The following is a 26,125-nucleotide window of genomic DNA, read 5'->3' on the forward strand; positions in this document are numbered from 1 at the left end:
TTCACTCGATTGTGCTTACATATTTCATAATTACCTTCAGTAAGCCATACGATTCCTATTTTGTTGAATCAAAACTCCATAGCAATGAGGAGGTAGAACTGTAGAAGGTCAATCCTTTTTATTTGACACTTCATTTTTAATAGCTATTACATATACCCTACACTTCATGTTTTTCTTTTTTTTTGGTGGATTTAATATTTTCTGGTCACTTCTGATGATATTCCTTTTACTTATTCATAATGCAGTTGCCACCAATAGCTCATGGAGACTCAGTGCTAGATTTAGTGGTGATAGGTTGTGGTCCAGCTGGGCTCTCTTTGGCTTCAGAATCAGCTAAATTAGGCTTGACAGTTGGCCTTATTGGGCCTGACCTTCCATTCACAAATAATTATGGTGTGTGGGAAGATGAATTTAAAGGTGAGTGTTTCTCTTGGAAAATGAGTAGTCAGATCTTATAATTGCATTTTGTCATTGTATACATGATTTCTTTAGTACCTTCAAATCAATTCCAAATGACGACGTGGGGGCTTGTTCCTGTCAGTTTATTTGAGAGCTTAGATTGTGAATCTTTCTCTTTAATGTCAGTTGCTTATAGAGGATGAATGTTCTTCTTGTGTTTCTGCTTGTGCTAATAGTTGGTTGTTAATCACTCTGCACTAGATTGTTTCTTCCCCACCCCTAGCAGTTGCTTTCTTCAAAATATTTGCAAGAGGTGGACATTGCCAAGTCTTGTCTCTCTACTATGGAACCTGGTGTCAAACCCTGTGTAGCAATTGATAAATTGGATCATTTGGCATAGTCAAAGATATTTTTGAATTCAAAGGCATGACCTAACTGTTTGTTGGCATGAAAGTTTTCATATACAAGGTCTATAGCTACTATCTAGCCTTTCACTGATTTCTTTTAATGGGATGAGGATGAGAAGAAAAAAGTAGCCAGCTTGATAAAGATATGTCAGGTTTAAGTATCCATCCCAAAAGCTTGAAACTATTGGGCAGACGGACATGGGTATATGAGGAAATGGAATGGATCATGGGTAATCGATGTGGGAATATTCTCCCAAGTCCCAACACTCCACTCATTTGTAGGCAGGTGAAATTGCATATATGTGCATGGATCAATGGAGGCAGGCCTGGAGATACCTGCAGTATGATTGGAGGGAACTTGCTTTGGTAAGTAACACAAAGAATACAACAATAGCCACACGATAGAAATAACTAAGGTGGCAAGTTTTGGGTTTTGGCTCTATTTGTTGTGTTCTTTTTAACACGACTGGCTTGAAGGTCAAGTTTGGTGGAGTTGATTTCAAGAGAAGAAAGCTTGCACTTTGTGCTTCCCATCAAGCTTTCCACTTATATACATTGAGGGTGTCTAGATGGGCTTGTGAGAGAGTGGATTTTCCTGGGTTCTGAGACAGGGTGTACAAAGGATTTGTGGTTTAAACAAGCCGATGTACTATTTCCCCCCTCCTAGTGAAGAACAGGAAATATCTTCATGGATATAGGTAGATTCCTGGCCAAATATGTGAATCTTGTTTGTTGCTTTTCTTGTACTAGCCTGTCTGCTCTTTTCTTTTTCTTTTCATTAGGTTGTTAAGGTGTGGATTGTTTTAAACTAATCTGCTGTTGATACGGTTTCGTTTGTGTTAATCCCAATTCCCAGCAATAAGCTTAGGAAAACAAAGACATAGCTTAAGGGGATGGGATGTCTAGTACTAAAGTTGCGTAACTTTTCACTATTGCAATAATATCTGTTGACCACTACTATAAGGTTAAAAGGAAACACACTAGTTATATGATTGGAAGCACCGGCATCTAGAATCCATAGTGAAGTAGAGGAGGAACAGACAAAAGCCGTCACAAACCAGTCAACCTGATAGAACTAGGATCTTGGTAAACCTTTGGAAAAAGAAAGAAATTGTTTTAACTATTTGGGAAGGTCAGAGTAAACTTACATGTCAACATGTTTTACTTCTTCCTTTACTTATTTTCCTTTTTAATCTCTTCTACTCCTTTTTTAAGTCTTACACATCAAGATGCGTTTCTTCTTCCTTTACTTGTTTTCTTTTTAATATCTTTTACTCCTTTTGTAATTCTTTTTTACTTCCTTTATTTTATTACTGTCTCAACCTCCTTTTGATCTATGTAGCCAACCCCATTTGGTTGGCATAAGGTTATGGTTATTGGTTTGTCAGAATCAAAGAGATAAATGTAGCAGTTAATTCAAACTCAAGATCAAACCAGAAATCTCCAATAAATCCAAGATCAGAACTCAAATCAAGTAATAATATAGATCTATTATCAAAGACAAATCTGAACCCAGGATAGTGCTGGGGTCATAACTCAAAGCTGAAGCTAGACCAGAGAAGTCCAAAATATACCTCTGACCAGTACCATGATTAGTACTATGGAAAGTCTGATTGCCAAATCATTGCTTTAATACCATGTAAATGTAAATATCCATGCCAAAAGCTCAAATGATTGGGTGGAGATACAAGTATGAGAGTATGAAAGGCCTCAAGGGTAACTGATGTAAGGCTATTCTCCCAACAGTGTCATCCACAGATCTGCCTGCCTTCACCTGTATAAGGTGTTGAGACAAAAAGGAGAATCAAATCCCACTTGTCTTCTATTTATTGTGATTTGAAGAGATTAGACTGATTTTAGTTTCTTTCAGTTAAAGCTAATTGTTTCTCCTTTCAGATCTTGGGCTTGAAGGGTGTATTGAGCATGTTTGGCAGGATACCATTGTTTATCTTGACACTGATGACCCAATTAAAATTGGTCGTGCTTACGGACGGGTCAGTCGAGACTTGCTTCAACAAGAGCTACTGAAAAGGTAAAATGGCCTTTTTCTTTCTTCTTTTCACCTTTGTTGCATACTCAAGTTTCTTAGAACAAATAGATTAATTTAATAAATTTGTGATGCCTATTAATCTCTTCTAGGTGTGTCGAGTCAGGTGTCTCATACCTTAATTCAAAAGTGGAATGCATCAGTGAAGCTGCAGATGGACATAGTCTTGTAGGTTGTGAGAGGGGGATTTCTATTCCTTGCAGGTACAACTGGTTACTCCATGTTTTGACTATTAATTTTCACATCTAACATTGTAAGTGCTTCCATAGGCTTGCTACTGTGGCTTCTGGAGCAGCTTCAGGGAAACTCCTGCAATATGAGATGGGAGGTCCCCGTGTTTCTGTCCAAACAGCTTATGGTCTGGAGGTTGAGGTATGACTTCCTTTTTTTATTTTCTTTTAAAAATAAGTGTTTTGGTTTTCAGCGAAGCTGTAACCATAAAGTACTTCAGCACTTTGGGTTGTTAGTGATTTAAATACGTATATTTTTAAGACATGTCTTTGTATGTGTATTGCATAGGTTCTAATAGCACCCAAACAAGGTGAAGAGTAGGAAATTTCAGGGTTCAGCATTTTCTACCAACCCAGGATACAAAACCTGAACACGAAATTAGTTTTTTTCTTTTTTCTTCCTTTTGGAATGGTAAAATAAGTTTCTTGTGCTTGAGACAAACTTGTCTTTAGGTATTGGAGCCAACTATCTTTGCCCACCAAAACATCCTTCTAAAATGGGGAAAAGGAAAATGCTTGGATGCACTGAGATATCAAGATCTCGAGAAACTCTGTCAGTCGATGCAACTATTAAAGACTTGTTTTTGCACCTTCACATATAGTAACTCACATTCTAATCGCAAGGGTTTCATTAGGCTATGAATGAGACAGGCATATCAACTGGCCAACTAATCTCTGATATCTACCTGAATTCCTGAAGTCTCCATCATTACTTTTTGGGTGAGGATTGGTTTAGAGGGAGTATGCGTTGGTTTACACCCTCACAGTGTTGTTTAGGGAATAGGTCAAAAGTATACTTCTGTAATGGTAGGAAGATGCCTTGAGCAAAATAAGCAATTTCAATCTTGAAAAAATATTTGAGTTTTCTTAGTTTCTTGATCTGAGATTTCCTTCCCTAAATAGATTACCAACTTCTTCATCTTGTCAAGATTGCTTCCAATAATGAGGATGTTAGTCTACAAAACAGTCAGCATGTTGATAAGCTGACCATTCTTTTTCATAAACAAAGTATGGCCAGCATTACCTTTTTTGTAGCTGTTTGACATCAATCATTTATGGAAGCAATGAGACCATGCTTTTGGGGATTGTTTTAAACTATACCAAGCCTTCTTGAGATGATACACTTTTATTATTATATCAATGACACTTGAAGGGATGTCCATGAAAACTTCCTCTTAAAGTTCCCTAAAAGAAAACCATTCATTGTATTTAGTTGTTGAAGATCCCATCCTTGATTGGTTACGTATGAGATGATAACTTTGAAGATATTCGTCTTTGCAATAGGAGCAAAAAAGTTGACAGTGTGAGCCTCGTGTTTGACTAGCAACCAATCTTGCATTATATCATTACATAATTTCATCAGCTTTGTGTTTGGCAGTGAAAACCCATTCACATATAACTGATTTCTTTAATATAGGAAGACTTAAATCACATTTGGTTATCATTTTTTCCTAGTGCCCAAATTTTCCTCACCCATTGCATCTTTCCATCTTGAACCTGCTATTGCTTCCTGTCAAGTAAGAGGGATGGAAGCATAAGACAAAGTGAGATATAACATATAAATATGGAGAAAGTGAGTCAAAAGAGACAACATTGAAGATGAGATATTGATGACAAGTTCAATGGGGTGCGAATAGCGATTGGTAAATCTAAATTGGGATCCAAGTGGGAGTTACGAGGAGATATAGGAAGAGGACCTGGCTCGGGGACTGACGGTCAGATGCACTGATTGGGGTGCTATTAACTCCTTATTATTTGTGCCGTATTCCTCTTGTACCAGATTTCCTACTCTTCTGCTCTTGAGATTGCCCTTTTCCTTATCATGTTCTTCTATCCACAAGCTTTGTATTCTATTATGGGAACATTAGAGAAGTAATCAACAGTTGCTACCTGAAGACTCTCCTTGAAGAGGAGCATAAATTAGAATGTATGCCTCTGTCTCTCAAATCACATTTGTACCTATATACTAACTAATAGTTATCTTAATGGAAGATGGTAATATTTGATCTCTCTACTTTATGGTAAAGTATCCTAGAAAAGTATTCTATATCCGGTGGGGTCAAAATTTCCACGAATATGATGATTTCGAGCAACACCTTTAGAGGCACCACAAAGGATGAGGATCCATTAGCACTTTAGCAACAAGGTGGAATATTTGTGAGGGAATTGTAAATATTTGGGTGGATTTGGGCTTCGTGGAGGGGGTGGATGATGTTGTAGATTGTGTTGTAGATTGTTTAGTGAAGTGATCCTCTTGTAGTTAATGCCATTGTTGTTGTATCTTCCATCGAACAAAATTCCGTCGAAATTTGCAAAATTTCCACCGAAATTTCCCATTTTGGAAAATGCAAAACGAAACTCATGAGGACCGAAAAAAGTCCTCGTCGATTGAGGAGTTCGAAACTGAACCTCGAAACCTCGTTGAAACTTGGTTCAACCCAGTTGGACCAGCTGGTTCATGAGGGAAAAAATTCCCAAATTTCATGGGAAACTTGGGAAATTTCGTGGAAACTTGGGAAATTTCTTGGAAACCTAGGAAATTTCGTGGAAACTTGAGAAATTTCGTGGAAACCTGGGAAATTTCGTGGAAACTTGGGACTTTATCCTGTAAATTTTGTAGCTTTCCCAAATTTTCAATTTTTTTTGTTTATTTCATGTTTCCCCAAATACCCACGACAAATACGCCCTCCATCAGGACTTCCCTATCCAAAGTGCGTATTCCCTCATGTTGGTTATCTTAAGCATAGTGATGACCAGACTCATAAAGTTACAGTTGTCGATTAACCTGACAACCATAGGCATAAAATGTCATGGGATGTCTATGTCGTTGGTTGGAGGAGAGGATGTTACGGGCCTAGTACTACTCACCTCACAGGATGAATCCACTCTTAGCACTCCTCTTAACACTAAGTTGTATTTTCCTTTTATTGTCAACTATTTTGAAGTTAGAAATTATATATTGAATGTTATGTGCTGAAGTAGTTAAATTTATAATGTACTTTTTGGACAACTCTACATTGATGTTATGTACATTGAATTACATATCTACATTGATTTTTTTAGCAAAATCATCAAATGTATTCTTTATTCTCTAATTAGCTTAATTACAGGATCCCACCCCAAAATACTCTCTAAAACCTATCGAAACTTGATGTCGAAACTTGTATGGAAAAGTCCTCGGTTTTCTCGAAATTTCCCAAGTTTCCACCTAAGTTTCCCATTTTCACCCGGTCGAAACTTGAGTTTCCCTTGAATTTTTTACCATGGTATCTTCTCTAAGAGAGTTTCTAACCCCAGGTTGTGAAATTCAGCCCTAACCTTAACCGGGAAACCCTGTTGTTTGTAGGTCGGAAGACCTGAAGTGAAGGAAGAAGGCAATTATGGGCCATCTCAGTGGAAGACATGGTGTTTGACCTAGAACCCATGAAAATTGATGATGGTGTTCCATACTTGAAAACTTTGGCAGTGTTGGAGAAGAAATTGCACCTTGATGAAGAAGAGCTTGGTTGATGGACCTAAAGCATAGTTTGACATGGTTTGAAGGCATTCCTCTATACTAGGTGAGTCATTTGTTGAGTTGAGAGAAGCCCATTTGAATTAGAAGAGGTTTGGGCCTTGAAGTCCCTGTTTTGGCCTTGCTGTCAGGCTTGGTCGACTGGCCCAGTCGACCAAGCAGTCAATTAACTGCTAACAGGATCTGTTAAGATCTTCTGTTTAGGGTTTTGATGCTTTATTTAATAGACTACGTGATTTTTAGCCTCTTTTGTTTCTAAAACCTCTAGAGAACGTGGAGAACCCCTCTCAAAGTCTCTCTTGGTGTTGTGGAAGATCTACTTGCAAAATTCTCAAGTTCTTCATCTTTTGATCATCATCAAGGTTAGTAATCTCTTAACTTTCTTTTGATTTACTCTTGTACTGATCTAATCTTGTTATTGTGATTATGAAGAAGGTATTGCATCCTTGCAAACACCTCTTCTACAATCTCCAAAGTGGAGAATGAATCTCCATTCATTCCAATGATGCTATGATCTCCATATTTGATTTTTTGAAGAGATCATAGTTATCTTCATGAAAGCATGATTTAATCTTATTGTTTGAATTCTCTAGCATGATAGATCCATTCTCATGTTAGTTCTTATCTCTGATCTACTGCTGATATTCTTTTAGAGTGAATCCTTGTTCTCTCTAGTTTCTCTTTTGAATCCATGGTTTGTTTTCATCGAAAACCATGTTTTTGATCAAATTAATAAGTATTGTTTTTTTATCATTGTTGGCGTCTAATCTATGCTAGTTAGTCGTAGATTACTATTCCTAATATTCCTTTGAATTTTTTGAGTGTTTTGAATCCTGGAAGATGAGTTTCAGATCAAAATTCTGATTTCTGCTGTGTACTGTTCACTTGGTCGACTGGACCAATCGACCAAGCAAGCTGCCAAGGCTGACAATAGCATGTTTCTTCGTCCGATTTGCTCCGTTTGACTTCTAATCTTCTAGGGCTTTTTCCTAATGATGTATCTATGTTTGTTTAGGGTTTATTTGCTAACTTTGGACTTGATCTCTTATTCCTCCGAAATTTCTTCGAAGCTAATTAAGTTAAGGACGGTTATTTCCATATTAACCTAGATTGCATGATCTTAGTTTCTAATTTGGGAATTTCATGAGATCACTGTTGTTTTTATAGTTTTTTATCATGATATTACTGCTGTAAGTACTTTAAGTACAGTAGGTCTTATTCATGTAATTTTCGTATTTAATTGATCATGTTTATATATATATATATATATATATATATATATATATATATATATATATATCTGAATTGGGAATGTGATTGCTTAGGTATGATTTGGGATTGGGGAATGTCCTTTTGATGTTTCTGTCCTTGGACATCAGTGGAAGTGGTATGAGACATTTCTTATGGTGCCCTTTAACTCTTTCTCGGATTATTGGTTGTCATACCTAGGGCTTGTCTAGCGGTGTTTGGCTAGGATGTCCCTGTTATATCAGACCCGATTAGGAAGGGTATTGAGACCGAGTAACCCGTGGTAGCAATGTGGGTTTGTGGGCGCTCAAGACCAGTAACCAACCTGTGAGAGGACATGGATCACATTGTGAGGGGCTATTCATTGGTAGGATCGCAAGTAGTAGATTTGGGCTCATGGGTGCTCAAGACCGGTATTTAACTCGTGAGAGGACATAAGAGCTTCCCGTTTATTATTTGCGGATGACCAATATGGTTGATGAGTCCGTAGTCCGAGTTGGTTGTAGTCATAGGATACGCTGACTCTAATGAGAAGGATACTGGAAAGGATCGAGGTGAGGAATGGAAATATCTGACTCTGACTTGATATAACTAAGTAGAAGACTTGCATTTGGCTAGGCTTAACCTTGACATGCACTAATATTCAGACCAAATGGTGATGTGAGAGAACGGTGACCTAAACCCCAGCTAAGGTTGTCCGAGAAGGTTTCAGGACCCATTGCCAACTGGAGAACCCAAAATATCGAGATGGTTGAGGGAGAGCGATTTGAGACCCTACCCAGAGGAGTATGGTGCTATGACTTAAAGCAAGTCTACCAATAGATACCAGCATGCATAGAGTTAGATCCATACATGAATTGTCTGTTTCATATCATCTTGCATCATGTATGCTTTGAAATCATGTTTTACTATGTTACTGTGGATATAACTTGCCTTGCTGAGTTCTTTTGAACTCACTCCTTTTTGCAAATATCTTTGTTAGACTATCCTGCAGGTACTGATGACTATGAAGTACAAACTGATGATGCATACTACTCCCAAGCTGGTGGCTACGGTGACTACGAAAGTGAAGAATTCATGGGTGACGATGTATCGCGTTAGGATTAGTCGTACTCGTGTGCTAATTACTCGTTATTTGGATTCTGAGACTTATACCTTTAGAAGTTGTATTTATAAGTTAGAAAAGACCTTAATATAGTTTTGATTACTTCTTTCTTTTTCCTTTCATTTTGGGAAATCGGTTGTAATCTTTCTTTTGACTTTCGATCTACTATTCCGCTGTGTTATGTGGAGTGATTTTCCTCAACACTCTACATTTGATTATTATATTGGTATCATTCTTTCAGAGACTCGATTATGTTGTTTGACTTTGAATCTTATCTTAACCCCTCTGTTTATGTAATATAACATTGATTATGCCTTGTTCGTGATTATGTTATCATAAATGTGGGAGGTTGGTTTCCTCGATACTGATCTTCGGGGATGTGGATCACACACTTGGGTATGCCAGATAGGGTACCGGCTGGGTGGATGTGACACAGGTCCTTTTAAAAAAAATCCCTACAAAAACAAAAGCGTTTTGTAACTAAATGGATTCTTACCTTCTAGTCAACTTTATTTGAGGTGATACTAGATACAAGGCCTAAGCTATGCATATCCTTTCTCACCAATTCTCTTAAGGCTGTCTTAGATCTACCCCTAGCTCTTCTAATTCCTTCAATTTGGATTAAATCACTTCTCTATATAGGGGAATTTATAGGCCTCTGTTGAATGTGGCCGTGCCACCTCAAATGACTTTTTCGCAACTTATCACTTATTGAAACTACTCCCACACCAGCTCTGGTATGATCATTCTTTATCTTACCCTTCCTAGTTTTGCCACTCATCCATCTTAGCATCCTCATTTTGGCTACACTGAGTTTATTTATTTGATGCTTCTTAACAGCCCAACATTCTGCACCATACATCATAGTTAGTCGTATGACGGTCCCATAGATTTTCCTTTGAGCTTTAAAGAAATATGTTGATCACACAAGACTCTGGATGCACCACTTTACTTCATCCACCCTATTTTAATTCGTTGAGAAACATCATCCTTGATAGCACCTTTTTTTACTTGGGATTAAAATCAGCAATACTAGAGTTGTTTGAATGTCATTTAGACCGAGCTTGAATCTGGTCATAATCTAGGGTTCGGTTTTCCCTAGTCCCTGTTAGGACCCTAGGATGAGGCCATGTGGAGGAGAGAGAGAATTAGGGTTAGTTGGGGGGGGGGTAATAAATAGAGGGACAATTGAGTGGAGTGGGGGGAATGTTTTGGAGAGTTTTGTAGGCAGCCGTAGGCGAGGGACACCTTGGGTGTGGGGGTGATTGGCACCGATAAAACCAGTTCTATCTTATTAATCTTGTATTTTCGTATTGATTTTCTAGGATATTAAAGGTCTTATCAACTGGCATCAGAGTTGTGTCGATCCTAAGGAGGTGAGATGACATTGTCACTTGTTTTCGGTGAAGGAAAAGTTCAGATATGGATTCTAGAGGTTCTTTTGTTTTGTTTGGAGAACCAGATTGAGGAAGAACAATGGTTGGGGGTGGCGATCCAACATTTGGAAGGAGAGGCACTCGATTGGATTTATTGCAAGAACTGGATGGAATTTACTTGGATGTGCTTCAAGGATGCTTTGCAACTAGACTTTGGTGATGGGAAGACAATGGGGGCACAACAATGAACCTCTAATACCAGAAGAGGTTGCAAAACAAAAAAGATTGGTCACAGGATTTGGTGTGGCTAGGATCCCAGCGGGCATTGTGAAGAATGAAGCTTTAGATGGAGGAAATATTGCAGCGGATTCAGAGGAGAGAAGGTTACTGAAGGATGATCTTGCAATGACTGAATACCGAGTTCTTAAAAGAAATGCTGAGGTGAGGCATGATACAGAGGAAGAAGGTAAAATCGATAGGATTGGAGGGATGATGCGAGCTCCAATGAAACTTCCTTGGCTGGGAGAGGAAGCTGCAGTTGAAGGGGTCGTTAGGTTCCCTATTGAACAACGGCGGAAGCCTTGTGTGATATGGCTATGAGATTAGGTTATCTTACTAGATTTTCTGGCAAAATATAAGGCGTACTCACCGGGATTTTCCATAGCCTGAGTGATGGAAGAGGAATCACTATTGGCGGCAAAAACAAAAAGAAGAAGAAGAATGGAACATGAGGGTTTTGATCGCAGCTCTTGTTTGGGACGAAACGGTTCAAATTTGGGTATGGGTGGACTGGCGGTTCCGATCCAAGTGTGTGGGTCAAATACATGAGGTCCATGGGCTGGTTTGAGACCTTTTTCCAATACATTAAGATGATGGAATGGGCTTTAAAAGACCCAACTAAAGCCCACAATTTGAAGACATTGGATTTGAGTAATGGAAGTAAGGTTTGCAGATGGGCTCTTATTGGTTTTAATTTCAGGCCCAGCCCAACATTTATATTTTGGGTGTTGTCAATAGTGGCCTAGTTTGGAAATAACCCATTGACAAAGCAAAAATGGCCATGGGCATTTAAGGAACATTATTGTTCCTCTTTCTTCTATCTCCATTCCAATGCTGTGTGAGGCTCGAGTCGCAATGACAACACTAGTGGCAGCTGAGCAAATTTGCCACCGACGATCTTCTTCCAATCACCTGCAAGTTCCGACGACGATGGTCCTACACCTCCTAGTTGACAATGACACCGATGGGTGTAAACGCCATACAGACCTCCTCGAGGTAACCCATTTTGGTGCCAATCGTGAGTTTTCCATCAGCCAGAGATGAGGGTTACTATGATGATGGCCACGAGTATAGGGGTTGGGTGCAGGCATGCTCTGTAATAGGCTTGCTCTCCGGATTACCAAAATTGTTTCAATATGTGATGAATCATCTCGAAGGTAACGTATCAGAACCAGTTCACAAGGGTTTGGTGGAGGCTTACGGATAGATTGGGTCCATTTCCCCGAGTTTGACGGTCGATCGAAAAACCCCTGTTTCGTGAATATTACTAGTCGGATGGATACTCCTCGTGTGTTCTTTCCATTAGCTCAAATTTTCAAGGTTTTTCCTTCCTATGGCAAGCATGTGGAGCATGAAGACCAAACCTCAAATTTTCCATCACCTTGAGGACAAGGTGATTTTCGAGGGGCTGGTAGTGTTAGGACCCTAGGATGAGGCCATGTGGAGGAGAGAGAATTAGGGTTAGTTGAGGGAGTAATAAATAGAGGGACAATTGAGTGAAGTGGGGGGAATGTTTTGGAGAGTTTCTTGGGCAGCCGTAGGCTGAGGGACACCTTTGGGTGTGGGGGTGATTGGCACTGTTAAAACCAGTTCTATCTTGTTAATCTTGTATTTTTGTATTGATTTTCTAAGATATTAGAAGGGTCTTATCAGTCCCTATTTTAAATGTTAGAGAGTCAAAATGCTTGTTTCAGCAGCAAACATATTGCCTTGCTTAATGGTATGAAACTGCTCATACAGTTGGGCTTTAAAATTCTTGGGTATATGCCTTTTTGTTAATTCTCTTCTCATCTGAGTTTCGTTTGCTCTTTACCCTTCTAGTGCATATCATACTTAGTTGTTTTCCACCAATCCCTAGTAGGACCTACTAGTTTGCTTTGAGCTAGCCTCATCTTCCTCTCCTTAGATTGGGCAAACCTGTCAAAGTAGTCATCTAGGCAGCTCTTGAACCACAAAAGGTTGTGGATTCAAGGAGCCATTCAACTTCTTGATCCCGAGGTAGACTTTAGGGGTGTCTACTTGTGTCCTTTGATCATTCCCTCTATCGAAGACATATCTCATGTACTCCTCAAAGTTAAGTTGAGTTGTATTTTGATGAGGCATTTCTCTATGGGGTATGTTGAAGCCCTGTGATAGCAAGACTTCTAATCCTAGTGGTGAAGCAAAAATGGTTGATTTGTCCTATAGTTTCCTTTTTAATTTAGGATTGTCCTCTAATTGTGCTCATTAAATGTGGGGCATAATAGACATTACTCTTATTTTTTAATTGTTATAAAACCATAGAAAAAAATTTGAGGGAAAATCAAGTTTGGACCTTGTGAAAAACGAAAATGGAAAATTTCATGGAAACTTGGGACTTTTTCCTGCAAGTTTTGACATCAAGTTTTGACAAGTTTTAGGGGGTATTTTGGGGTGGGACTCTGCAAAGAAGCTAATTAAAGTTTAAATAATACATTAGCACATACATTTTGATAAAAAAAAAATCAATGTAGATATGTCATGTAAAATACATAACATGAATGTAGAGTTTTCTGAAAAATACACTATAAACTTAACTACTTAAGTGCATGACATTCAGTATATAACTTTTGAGTTCAAAACATTAAATACAAAGTAACTGACAATAAAAGGAAGTACAAATTAGTGCTAAGAGGAGTGCCTCGGTGGATCCATCCCATAAGCCAAGTAGTATTGTGCTTGTAACATCCTCTCCTCCACCAACGAACATAGACGTCCCATCCTATGACATGCATCTCTATAAGTCTAGTCATTGACATGCCTAAGATAACCAGTCCAAAGGAATACACAATTTGTCGAAAAACTCCACATTGATGTTATGTACTTCGAATGACATATTTATGACTTTTTTTAGCAAAATGAATGTGCTAATGTATTATTTATACTTTATTTAGTTTATATGCAGAGTCCCACCCCCAAAATACCCCCTTAAACTTGTCAAAACTTGAAGGAAAAAGTCTCAAGGTTTGACAAAAATTTCCATTTTCATAAGGTTGAAACTTGAGTTTCCCTCGAATTTTTTCTCATGAACCAGCTGGTCTAGTTAGGTTGAACCAGGATTCGACCCGGATTGGGGGAATTTCCCAGTTTCACATGGTTTTGTCGAATTTTCCCAGGTTTTGAGGGAAAGCTGGGACTTTTTTCGTTCCCCTATAGTTTCATTTCCCATTTCCAGAAATGGGAAATTTTGAGCGAAATTTTCCAGGTTTCACGCGAAGTTTGTTCCATGTATAAAACAATGCCTGTGATTAATCATAAGCCCTCTTCTTGTCTTACAATACTCCTTAGATCTTCTCTTGCTTCTTTGTTCTTAAGCTGGTTACAGGATCTTGGGTTTGAAAGGTTATTTTTCCATCTTATTTCCCATAAATAGGGTTTAGATAACTGGAGTCTCTAATTTAGTCAATCTTGTTTCTGTGACCATCATTTTTGTTTTTATTTTGTCACCAGATTCTCTATGATGGGCATGCTTGCTGGAGTTTCCCTGTTCTTGTGATTCTTTTCTCTTTGTTCACCTATAAGAACTCACGTATGGGCGTTCTTGCTGGTAGCTTTTGTTGTTATGGCTTCCATCACTCAAATTGGTCTCACTAGTAGAAAGGACAACAACACGAGCTTGTAACTGTTTCTAGGGTTGAGGTTGATCATAACCTGGTGCTCAGTATGTTCAACTCGAGGAGATTAGTCATTTGAAGTTGCTTCTACACCTTTTGGTTGAGTAGATACCTCAGCTTGTCCTTTTTGTATGTTCTCAAGTATTCTCATGATGGCTGGTTCATCTATAGCTTTGATACCCCCTCTGATGTAGCCTTAATGGATTGAGGACTAACAACCAAGATCTGGGCAAGTATAAGCTTCAAATCAGGTAGGGTTGAAGTAATTTTGGTTAAGGCTGTGGCCAGCGTGGGGGATGGGGTGGTTGGGTATTTTGTGATGTGGTCTGTGATGGGATAAAATCAATGGTACAGGTTGTGTTTGGTTTATGTGGTAATCCCCATTCATCTCATATTGGGTGATTAGGTTTGGTTTCAAACAAAAAAGGTTGGGTTTCATAGATACTAAACCCATGGTTGATATGGGATGATTTTCTTGAAGTTGTATTAGGGGCCTAGGGGTTGTCTCTTTGGGCTTAGATTTTAATTGAACCTAGGTGGTATCTGTTATGTTGTGACCCAAATTCTTGTACCTGACTTTGAAAATGGACCCACACCGACATATTTTTAGTGGGTGATTCGAATGCCCGCGACCCGATTGATTGAACCATTTACCCTATTAAAGGTTATATATATGTACCTATGTTCGCCTATTAGGTCATTGAGAGATTTAAAATTTTTTGCCCTACGATTTTGGGTGAGAGTTCTTGTAATGCCGTTCCTCTGGTTGAGAGGTCTCCATTTTTTTCTTCTTCTACTGAATGGAAAGTTCTTCTTCGCCCAAAAATGTAGCACAACACATTGGTGTGTGAACCATGTTAAATCTTTGTTGTCTTTTTCGTTTTGTTTTTGTTTCAATTCATGATTTCTTAGTGGTCCTTCTAACAGCATCCTTAGGAGATCCTCACCATGTTTGGTTGAACTATAATGGCTAACTTCAAGATGTTTTAAACTCTTGGTCTTTGGGGTTTGATTTTTGGGTTTCAAACCAAGATCTGAGTTATGCAGGATATGACTGGTCAGAAACTGATGGGACATGGATAGAGGGCTAATCGGCTTGTGTAGATCATATATGAGATGAAATTGATGGCTGGTTTAGGAGTTCTTGGATTTCTTCATCTTGAGTAGAGGAGGGATCAAATGGGGTGAGGGTGAAATACAAAAATTAAAGGGGAAGAGAGATGGGGGATGGGGAATGCTGGCCGCCACTTACATGGATGGAGAAGCCTCCTGTTGAATTATGGAACAGCTGGACATGTTTGGTGTAGGTTGAATGCCATAATCAAATCAGGATCTTCCTTGGCTTCACAAAGAACCTTCAATTGGACCTTGGAATTTCCTTACAAGCTGAGAACACTAGTCTAACTAGAAGAGTAAAGTGAACAAAAGAATACGCAGAAAAGTTGAGAATCTCATTCAAAATTATGGTGGGAGATCTCGCTCTCGAGCGAGATCTCGCCACTCAAAAAAAGCGAGATCTCGCTCGGTCAAGATCTACCCAAAAAATGGCGGTAGTCTCGGTGGCCCATCTCGGTGGGTTTTAGGGCTCTGGTTGGGCTGAAACTTGATATTTAGCCTATTTAAGGCCTTTTGAACACATTGGTGGCCTTAGATTTGTGAGAAAATAACCCTAACTATGTCTCCCAAGTTGACCCTATGTGTAAAATCGAAATTCTGTGAAATGCAAGGTTAGAAACTTAGTCTTAGAGACAACATGTAATATTGTAATGTAAAGATATCAAGTAATTCAAGTTAATGAGTTATCATTTATCAACGATCAAGTATCTAATACAATAACATTACACATCAAGTATTCAAGTCAACAAGTGATCAAAGTTCAAACTATCAAAGATTCAAAGTAATAAATTGTTAAATATGTTGGATTCTATTAGGAGTCTAATAAGAGTTTGTATAGGAGTTAAATTAGAGTTTGCATTCTTGTAAACTTCTATTCCTTGTAATAGTCTACTTTCCACTTAATTATAAATACAGGGCTTGAGATCATGGATCAATAAGCCATTCTACCAATTTCATCGCCCTTTCTTTCTGGCTGCCTCGAAATCCAGAGTGTCAAAATCCATCGAAATCCAGCCTCAATTAGGACCTTTTTTTTCTCTACAAAACCCATCACAGATTTTCTCCAATTGTTGCAGAATTTTCTGAATTGTTGCAGATTTAGTTCCGTCTCGATTCGACAAATAAGAACAGAAAACAGAGGAAAGAAGAAGAGAAAGAAGAACTCAGCAACTTCCGCCGTTGCTGCCTGCAGACTTCCGCTGCTCCTGCAATTTTTTTTCTCTCTGATTCTTCATCTGAAGCCTGCGATTCTGAAGCCTAGTTCTTCATCTGAAACTTGCTATTAAGGTTCTTCGATTAGGGGCTGTTCTTCTTAAGCCTGCGATTGAGGATCGATTCTTCATCTGAGATTAACGTTCTTCATGAGAATCCAGAATACAACCTCGCCCATCGCTGTCCAAATCGAGAATATCGATCGTAATCACAGTGAGTTTTTCTGGTTTTTTTTCTCTTCTGAAACTCTTCGTCTCCGTAAAATTTTTTCATCTGATTATTTCTTTCGAACCTCGAATCAAGCCCCAACTTGTATCAAATTATTCCTAGTTTCTTTTCTCCCTTAGCTACCGTTCTATTTGCCCAGAAAAAAAAAGAAAAAAAAAAGGGAAGAAACAGAATACAATGGTTGAGGGACTTCTTTGGTAAATTTACTTTTTCCTAGGGACCTACATGCAAATTCCCATAATTTTAGGGACTTATTTGTAAATTCAAATAGTTTCGGGGACCTATTTGTGATTTCAGCTTTTCCAGGGACTTGTTTGTAACACCAAAAAAAAAAAAGGGGGAAAAAGGAGATTTGATCATATCATTGTTTGGCTATTGCATTCCGCGACGTTTTAGTTTTTTTCAAAAGGTGACGACTGAAGAACTGCAGACAATTTTTTCAACATGGCCACTATCGATGGTACTACTGCTCCCACTAGATCCGAATATTTTCCCACTCTTCATTCTCTTTTGGTAACATTTGACGGCACAAATTACTTGATCTGGTCTCGATCTGCTTACCTGACTATTGCCGGAAGAGGACTAGTTGGATACATTACGGGCACCACTATCAAACCCACTACCGCAAGTGTTTTACAGGATAAATGGATATCAAACGACTCTCTTATTATGTCATTCCTTTTGAATTCCATGCATCCAAATATTGCCCGGGGTTACCTATTACTTGATACTGCAGCCCAAATCTGGAAGGCTACTACTGAAACATATGGACAGTTGGGGAATGATGCAGGTTTAGAGCTACGAAAGAAGCTCATGAGACTACCCAAAAGGAACTAACTGTGGCCCACTATTATCTGAGTTGCGATCTCTTTGGCAAGAGTTGGATCATTATGGGGATTATCACCCCACTAATCCAGATGATGTGGCGACATATACGAAGTACATTGATAAGATTCGAGTATATGACTTCTTGGCAGGTTTGAACGTGGAGTACGATCAGATCGAGTGCAAGTCTTAAGTCGTTCTCCTCCTACACTAGAGCAGTCTTATGCTCTTGTTCGGTGTGAGGAAAGTCGTCGATTAGTCATGCTCATACTCCATATGGAGAAATCAGCTTACAATTTGTTCGCACTAAATCTGATCCGGCTAAGGAGATTGTCAAGTGTGAGCACCGTCACAAACCATATCATACAAAGGAAAATTGTTGGAAACCGCATGGGAAGCCGCGATTTTGAGCAAAAACAAGCACAAAGACGGGGAAAACCAAAGGCTAATCTTTACGAGACAGTTTCCACCACACCCTCTGCAGACGTTGGTTTTCACGGGAGGAGTTCACTACTCGACATATTCTGCAGTCTTCATCCGGTACAGCCTCGACCATGCTTTCTCTACTACCCTACCAACTCCTACCAGCTACCAGGATCGGTCCCCGGGAAGGAGATTGGTCGTAGTAAATGGACTTTATTTGCTCGAGCCGATTGGAGGATCTACTTTTGCTTTGACTACATCTTCTAATCCGGTCCATTCGGTAAATCAGACCTTCATCGGTGGCACCGTAGGCTCGGTCAACCCCTTTCAAATTTTGTCATTCTCCAGATTTGTCCATTGTGCTCTTTTCGTTTGGGTTAGAATAGTTTTTCCATGGTAATGATTTTTTCTTACCCCGATTCTATCCATACCTTTTCATGATACTTTTATCTTACCATTACAATTTCTCCTTTCCTTTGTTATTGTTTTCCCACATGTAAAGCTACACGTGAGGGGGAGATTGAAGATGTCTACAATTCAATGCCTTCATGTAGACTTCCTTATGTAGAATTTGATCTTTGTTACCTTTGAAAGTTTGTCCCTTACCTTCGCAATCTTCTACTCCTTTGAAAGTTTGTCCCACCTTCGCAATCTTCTACTTTGGAGATCTAACATTGCTATAGAGCTATCTTTTTGACTACCTGAACTTGATCTCGTAACCCGAGATTTGCCCCAACTGACATCTTCCCTTCGGAGATCTAACCTGCAAAAGATTTGTCGTTGACCTTGCAGAACGATCTCTATTACCTTTGGAGATTGTCCCTTGGCAAACTTTCCTTTAAAGATCTAACATTGCTACAAATTAAAAGTTTCACTTTGGCTGTTTTACCCCAGCAATTGTTACCCAAAAAATATATTTTCCCTCAGATTTGCGTTGAAATTTAGTCTTCTCAACATTTGAAGATTCTACCTTTTCTGGCTTCTTCCTTGGAGACATAAAGGCGGAAAGATGAGGACAAAGCAAATGGAAGTCTATAAGGCAGACGTAATCTATAAGTTTAAAGATCAAATTGCAGATGTTTACCGGACGGATGTTTTATACTTTTTGGTCAAGTTGGGCAGTGTGTTATCCATGCCTCAACTGAGGGGAGTGTTGGATTCTATTAGGAGTCTAATAAGAGTTTGTATAGGAGTTAAATTAGAGTTTGCATTCTTGTAAACTTCTATTCCTTGTAATAGTCTACTTTCCACTTAATTATAAATAGAGGGCTTGAGATCATGGATCAATAAGCCATTCTACCAATTTCATATTTCTCAACAAAATACTTAAATGTCTTCAAAATTTTACAACCATAAGAATTAAGAAGATTACAACTTACAACTTACAAGACTAAGACTAAGAATGTCAAAATTACAACTTACAACTTACAAAGCTAAGACTAAGACTAAGAGTATCACTCAGCATTCTCCATCAATTGATTCTGAACGGTGGCCACATATGACTCCCAAGTCAATCCATCACTGTAGTATGTCACATATCGGTTTATATGGAACTGATATGTCTCCATGTCAGAATACTGGAGGAATAGCACTCTGGGATAACTGTCAATCGTGGGTGGGTGAAAGAGCAATTGTTGTTGTTGTTGTTCATATTGTTGTTGAGTATGTGGGTAGGGGTTTCTAAACCACTCAGTTAACAACCCACCTTCACTCTGATATGTGTACTCCAGGTGCAGGGTCTTGAGGAATAGTATGACCTCCATAAGAAGAATACCCACTGTAATCTGACCCGGTGTTGTGATCCCCGTATTGGTACCGATGACATGCAACTGTCCAAACTTTGCTGTTGTGAATCACTCTGACCATGATCTAGGCTCATGCTTCCCATGTTGAATTCAAGATCATGCATGCTCGCATCATCATTCGGTTGCCCTTGCCCCTGCCCCTGGTTTGATCTACTCTTCCTACTCCTAGCATAAGTCCGAGAGATAGGGGAATTGTGGGTCGCATGTGTCAGATGACTTGGACCTGGTGGAGGTGACTCCCTTTGTTGACGCTGACTTCCACCAGAAAGACAACCAGCCTGACTGCCTCCATGACTTGAACTCGATGGCTGACTTGGGCCACTTGGGCCACTTGGTCCTCTGGTATCATCGGCATCATCTGCATCCCAACTACTAGTTGTCACCTCAGTTGTTTTAAGTCGACCAGGTGGCTCCTCAAATGGTACAGTTGGTCGTCCTTTTGATGCCACTACAGCAGCCTATTCCTCATCAGAAGATACATGCTCAGCCACAGCATCTGGGCCTATAGCAGCAGTAATGGTAGGATGCGGCTGCCCTCCTGGCCCATCCAGCACTGGGCCACCTTGATCCCTAACCCACTGATATATGACATCATCTTCCTCATCTTCTGCGGGGGGCTCATGGAATACATCAGTCAACTCAATCGGTTCATGATTGTCGTCATCTATATCTTATTGTATGTGCCCTACTCTCAATCTCATATTGTAATGCACATACACTAAGTCCTCGAGCCTCTTACTCCCCAATTTGTTCCATACCTTAGTATGGATGAGCAAGAAGGTGCTCCAGTTCCTCTCGCAACCAGAGGATGAGCAAGTTTGTGAGAGTACTTTAATTGCTATATCCCTGAGATTTGGCGCACTAGTTCCATATAGCACCCACCAGTCAGCTGCATAACCAAAAATAAGAATGCATTAGGCAAGTAAATCTTTATATTTATATAACTTATCAATTATCATTTATAGAGTTATAGACTTATAGACTTAATGACTTATAGAGTAGTGGACTATTTACCAGGATCAGTTTTTTGCCTAGTTGCAACTGCAGAAGGCTTTCCAAAACTCCCAGAGGCATCCCTGAACTCCCTGATCTATACACCAATTCTTCAATTATTGTATTATGTATATGCTTAATGCACTAAAGCAAGAAGTTGAAGAAACAATTGAATAAGTTCTCACCTCTCCATTAATTGTCCCTTGCATGACGGGATTTGACACAAGCTTCTCCACCATGTCTTGCACAGCAATCATCAACTTTACATCAAGCCCCAGATCATTCTTGTAATGGTACTTTGGGTTGAGGTAGTAAGCTTGCATTGTGGAAATAAAAAATTTGGTTAGTGACTTAATGATTTGGTTGTTTACTTGTTTATAAATTATAAGTTATAACAAATAAAGAATGTAAATTAAAGTATACAACAAAAACTGAAAGACTTAAAAGTGACTCACCAGCCAAGTGCAAAGGATGCATCAAGTGCATCTCCTATATATTATCGATGATTCTCTCGTAGGATTTGAAGGAGCTAGGGGCAGCAGCTCTAACCAACTCTTTCATTTGTTGGAGGGAGCATATATGTGGGGCATTGTGGGCTTCTTCTCTGAATCCACCATCCTTAAAACAAACACAATAGGCTTTATAATGCCCAGTGTCCTATTCAGCTGCCTCCAAAAGGAATCATCAGCAATGGTTTGTTGGGCTAGTACTGCATCAGGATGGCTAGATCCATGCCAACCAAACCACTCCTCACTTGCAAACATGTGCCAAAGACCCACCACTTTCTTGTGGAAGCTTTTCAGAGCTACATAGTTGGTGGCGAATCTAGTCAATCCGGGTCTGACTAGATCACCCTTACAGTGGTTCCTCATCATCTTCAGCACATAACCATGGTTATAAATAAAATTACTTACCCTTCTAGCCCTCTCAACCATAGTATTGATTGACTTTCTTTTCCCCAAGTCCTTCAACATAAGATCAATCGAATCAGCCGCACATGGTGTCCAAAATAGGTGGATCCCGCTGCTCTTCTTCCTGATCAACATTTCACTAGTTTTTTTTAAGTTAGCACCATTATCTATGACAATTTGGACAACATTCTTTGGCCCTACCTCGAGGACCACCTCCCTAAGAAGCTTGTAAAGGTAGTCAGCATCTTTGATCTTATCTGAGGCATCCACTAACTTAAGGAAGGCTGTCTTTCCAATGCAGCTTGCCATGAAATTAATGATGGACTGTCTAGTAGGACCAGTCCATCCATCAGCCATCACAGTAACACCATATGTACTCCATTTTTCTTTAATGAACTAGTGTATTCATCCACCTCCTGCTTTACCTTAGGTAAATATTTATTCATTACTTCCCAAGCACTTGCGCCTTTAACCCCTACACCTGCCCGAGCAACTACATTGATCATCCCCTGATAGTATGGTGTTTTGGCTACATTGGCTGCAATGTTGTTGTAGAGCATGAATTTGCTGATTGCCAACCTAGCTTTCTCCTCCCTACTGCCTTCTCTACCTCCAGCAAACATATATGGAATGCTTCTTTGATAGATGTCTTGTTGGTTGAAGAGGGAACGGTCTTAGTCAAATGTGGAATCATAATGTCTAGTCTTCCTCCTCCTCCTTTCGGTCCTCTCATTCTCAGTTCCCTGAAAACTATGTCTAGGTGGCATGGATGCCCCTGACCCCGAACCACTTGCTCCCCTTGTTTGTTCATATTGCCTCACACTCTCAACATGTAAGGACTGTCTGCTAGCTTCCATTGCAGCCTTCATCTATCTCCATTCGGCTCGTGACTCAACACCCATAACCCTCCTCTCTTCATCGTCGGTTGACTCCTCATCAACATCAAGAATAGGTCTAGATAGCACTGTATCCTCAAATTCCCTTTGCTTTTGTGCCATCTCGTCCTTTTTTTGTTTCCCTCCCCTTAAAGTTGTTGCAATTGCTTTTTGCACATTATCAGGAACCTTGGGACACTTGGAAACATCTTTGTAACCACCAGCCAAATGTTGCTTTAATCTGGTTGAACCACCAGAATTCAAAGTCTTGAGGCAATACTTGCATCGGGATTTCTTCTTGTCAGCAGTCAGTGGATCCCCATGTTGCCAAGCAATGTCCTGAGTCCCACTACCAGTGCTGCCACTCCCACTAGTTGCCATTTAAGATTCAAATGTACAGCACTAAAAGTTTGAAATACATACATGAATTTTCTCAAATAATCATTAGAATAATTTTTAGACATATAAAAACATGTAAAAACAATTTATAAAACAACAAAACACACAATTTGTTCTAAGATAACATATATACAGTGCTCAAACAACCATGTTTGTATTTTTAAAATAAACTACATAATATTAGCATTATTTAAAAAAATAAACAGATAAATTTTTAATAACATATTATTTTTTATAATTATTGTATGTAAAAATAATTTATAAAACAACAAAACACACACTTTGTTCTAAGATAACATATATACAATGCTCAATAAGACATGTTTGTAATTTTAAAATAAACTACATAGTATGAGCATCATTTAAAAAAAAAAAAGATAAATTTTTAATAAAATATTATTTTTCATAATTATTTTATTTAATTTAAATAAAAAAATAAAAATAAATACAGCAAGCATGATAATCAAAATATTAATACATGAGATTGTAGCCCTCTAAATGTAGTTTACATAAATAAAAATCACATTCATATCATAAGTATTTATTTATAATCTTTAATTTCAATTTTTTAAATAATATATTTTTTAAATACGAAAATTCAAAAAAAAAAATTTAATAACAGAAAATTACATTTTTTTTTCCATGAAAGTGTAGATCAAAGCTTGATCATCAACATATATTTATACCACACTCATACAATCATTGTAGAACCTTGTATTTGAAAAAATTCAAATTTGGGGGAAAATCTTACATTTCTTGAAGATCACTTGAAATTGGCTTGAATCACTTGAAATATGCTTGAATTTGTTGTTGTAGATGAGTTGATGATGTTGCTATGTTGAATCCCCAACAAATTCCAGCCAAAAATCGAGTTTTCCGGCCAAAATTGAAGCTCCAGCGTGAGAAGGGCGAGAGAGAGGCTAGAAAGAGTCGAGATATGCCTCTCTCGAGCGAGACAGGGGCTTTTTAAAGCCCCTTAAGCAGCCAAAAAGTGGCCGTTGGCGAGATCTCGCGAGATGGCGAGACCTCGAGCGAGATCTACCATCTCTCAGATCTCGCATGAGATCTTGTCTCGCTATGCAGAAATAGCGAGATATCTCGCGAGATCTCCGAGATCTCCTTGAGATCTCCCACCATAATTTCAAATAACTAAAGGTGTTCTACTTTATTGATTGGGGGTGGTGGGAGGGGGGTTGTATTTACAGTGTTACAACTAAAGTCCTAATGAAAATAATACCTACAGTCTTACACAACTAATAAAACAATTGAACTTGGCTTGGGTTTTATAAATCAACCTTTACATGGACTCCCCATTCTGGGCTGCTTGCTACCACTTAAAACTGTAATAATATACTGAATCAAATAACATGCATCAACTCTAATGAGGAATAGCTTCCTTGACTGAAATTACATCAACAAAAACAAGAAGAAGAAGTCTTGTCCCAACTAAATGGGGTCGGCTACATGGATTAGTGCCTTCCAATCAGCTCTATTTGAGGCCATGCTAGATATAAGATCTAATCTATGCATATCCTTTCTCACCACTTCTCTTGAGGTTATCTTAGTTCTGCCCTTAGCTCTTCAAGTTCCTTCTATTTGGATTATATCATTTCTCCGTACAGGGGAATTTACAAGCCTCCATTGAATGTGGTCGTGCCATCTCAAACGACTTTCTTATAGCTTACCTCTTATTGGTGTTACGCCTAGACCAACTTTAATATAACCACTCCTTATCTTATCCTTCTTAGTTTTGCCACTCAGCCATATTTGCATCCTCATTTCTTCTACATTGAGTTTATCTATATGATTCTTTTTAACAGCCTAACACGCTATACCATGCGTCATAGCAAGTCGAACGATTGTCCTATAAAATTTACCTTTAAGCTTTAAAGGAATACGTCGATTACACAAGACCCTAGACGCGCCTCTCAATTTCATCCATCCTATTTCAATTCTTTAGGAAATATTATCCTTTATATCCCCTTTTTATTTATTATTGAACCAAGGTACTTAAAACAGTCGCTGTGAGGAATCTCCTTCTTATCAAGTTTCACCACCTCATTGTCTGCCCGATCATACTAAAGTTACAAACTAGGTATTCTATCTTTGATCTACTTAGTTGAAAACCTTTTGATTCGAAGGCTGCTTCCCATGATTGATTCTAACTTGGTATTGATCTGTCTCATCCATCAACACATATTATCAGAAAAAAGTATACACCAAAGAACCTCGTCTTGAATATCTTTTGTTAATTCATCCATTATAAGTGCAAATAAATATTGGCTTAAAGTTAATCCTTGATGTAGCCCAACTATAGTTGGGAATTCATTACTTTGTCCCTCATTGTTCTTCCATTTGTTATTGAACAATTATCCATATCCTTAACTTTGTCTACATATTTACTTGCAACACTTTTTTTCTCTAGTACTTGCCAAATTAACTCTCTAGGAACTCTATCATAAGCTTTTTTTAGGTTAATAAATACCATTTGAAGGTCCTTCCTACACTCTTTATACCTTTTCATAAGTCTCCTAATTAGATAAATAGCCTCCATTGTAGATCTTCTCGGCATAAACCAAAATTGGTTCTCTGTTATTGTGGTTAAGTGTCTGAAGTGGATTTTAATTACTCTTTTCCATAATTTCATATTATGGCTATTGAGTTTAATGCCTTTATAGTTATTATAACTTTGAAAAATCTCCTTTATTTTTGAAAACTGGAACTACGATGCTTCTCCTCCGTTCATATGGCATTTTCCTTGTACTTATAATCTTATTAAACAACTTAGTCAACCAAGCTAGCCCGTAGATTCCTAAGCTTTTCCATACTTCTATTGGTATTTCATATAGACCTTGTGTCTTGTCTATTTTCATCCTCCTTAGTGCTTCTTCTACTCCGGACATCGAAATTCTCCATATATATGTTGGAAAATTAGTGCCTTGGTGGATGGTGTAATCTTCCGAATCACAAATGCCTAAAGTATGCTCGTTTAGTAGACTATAGAAATAAATTTCCCATCTCTTCTTAATGTCCTCATCATGTACTAGTACTTCACCATCTTTAGTTTTCCTATCCCTTATTTTAGCCATCTTATGAATAGA

General features: G+C 38.6%; 1 protein-coding gene across 1 annotated transcript in view; it reads left to right on the plus strand.

Annotated features, from left to right (window-relative positions):
* The window catches only part of LUT2 (Lycopene beta/epsilon cyclase protein), an 89,449-nt gene that overhangs the window by 23,304 nt on the left and 40,020 nt on the right, over positions 1-26,125 (plus strand). The window contains exons 2-5 of the mRNA XM_089164010.1: positions 246-417; positions 2,703-2,838; positions 2,946-3,056; positions 3,123-3,225. Of these exons, the coding sequence (XP_089020136.1) occupies positions 246-417; positions 2,703-2,838; positions 2,946-3,056; positions 3,123-3,225 (522 nt within the window). The remainder of the gene's footprint in view (positions 1-245; positions 418-2,702; positions 2,839-2,945; positions 3,057-3,122; positions 3,226-26,125) is intronic.

The sequence above is a fragment of the Hakea prostrata genome, chromosome 7 (genome assembly GCF_041222555.1).
Source record: "Hakea prostrata isolate BN-2017 chromosome 7, UWA_Hpros_2, whole genome shotgun sequence".
In the NCBI taxonomy this organism is placed as follows: Eukaryota; Viridiplantae; Streptophyta; class Magnoliopsida; order Proteales; family Proteaceae; genus Hakea; species Hakea prostrata.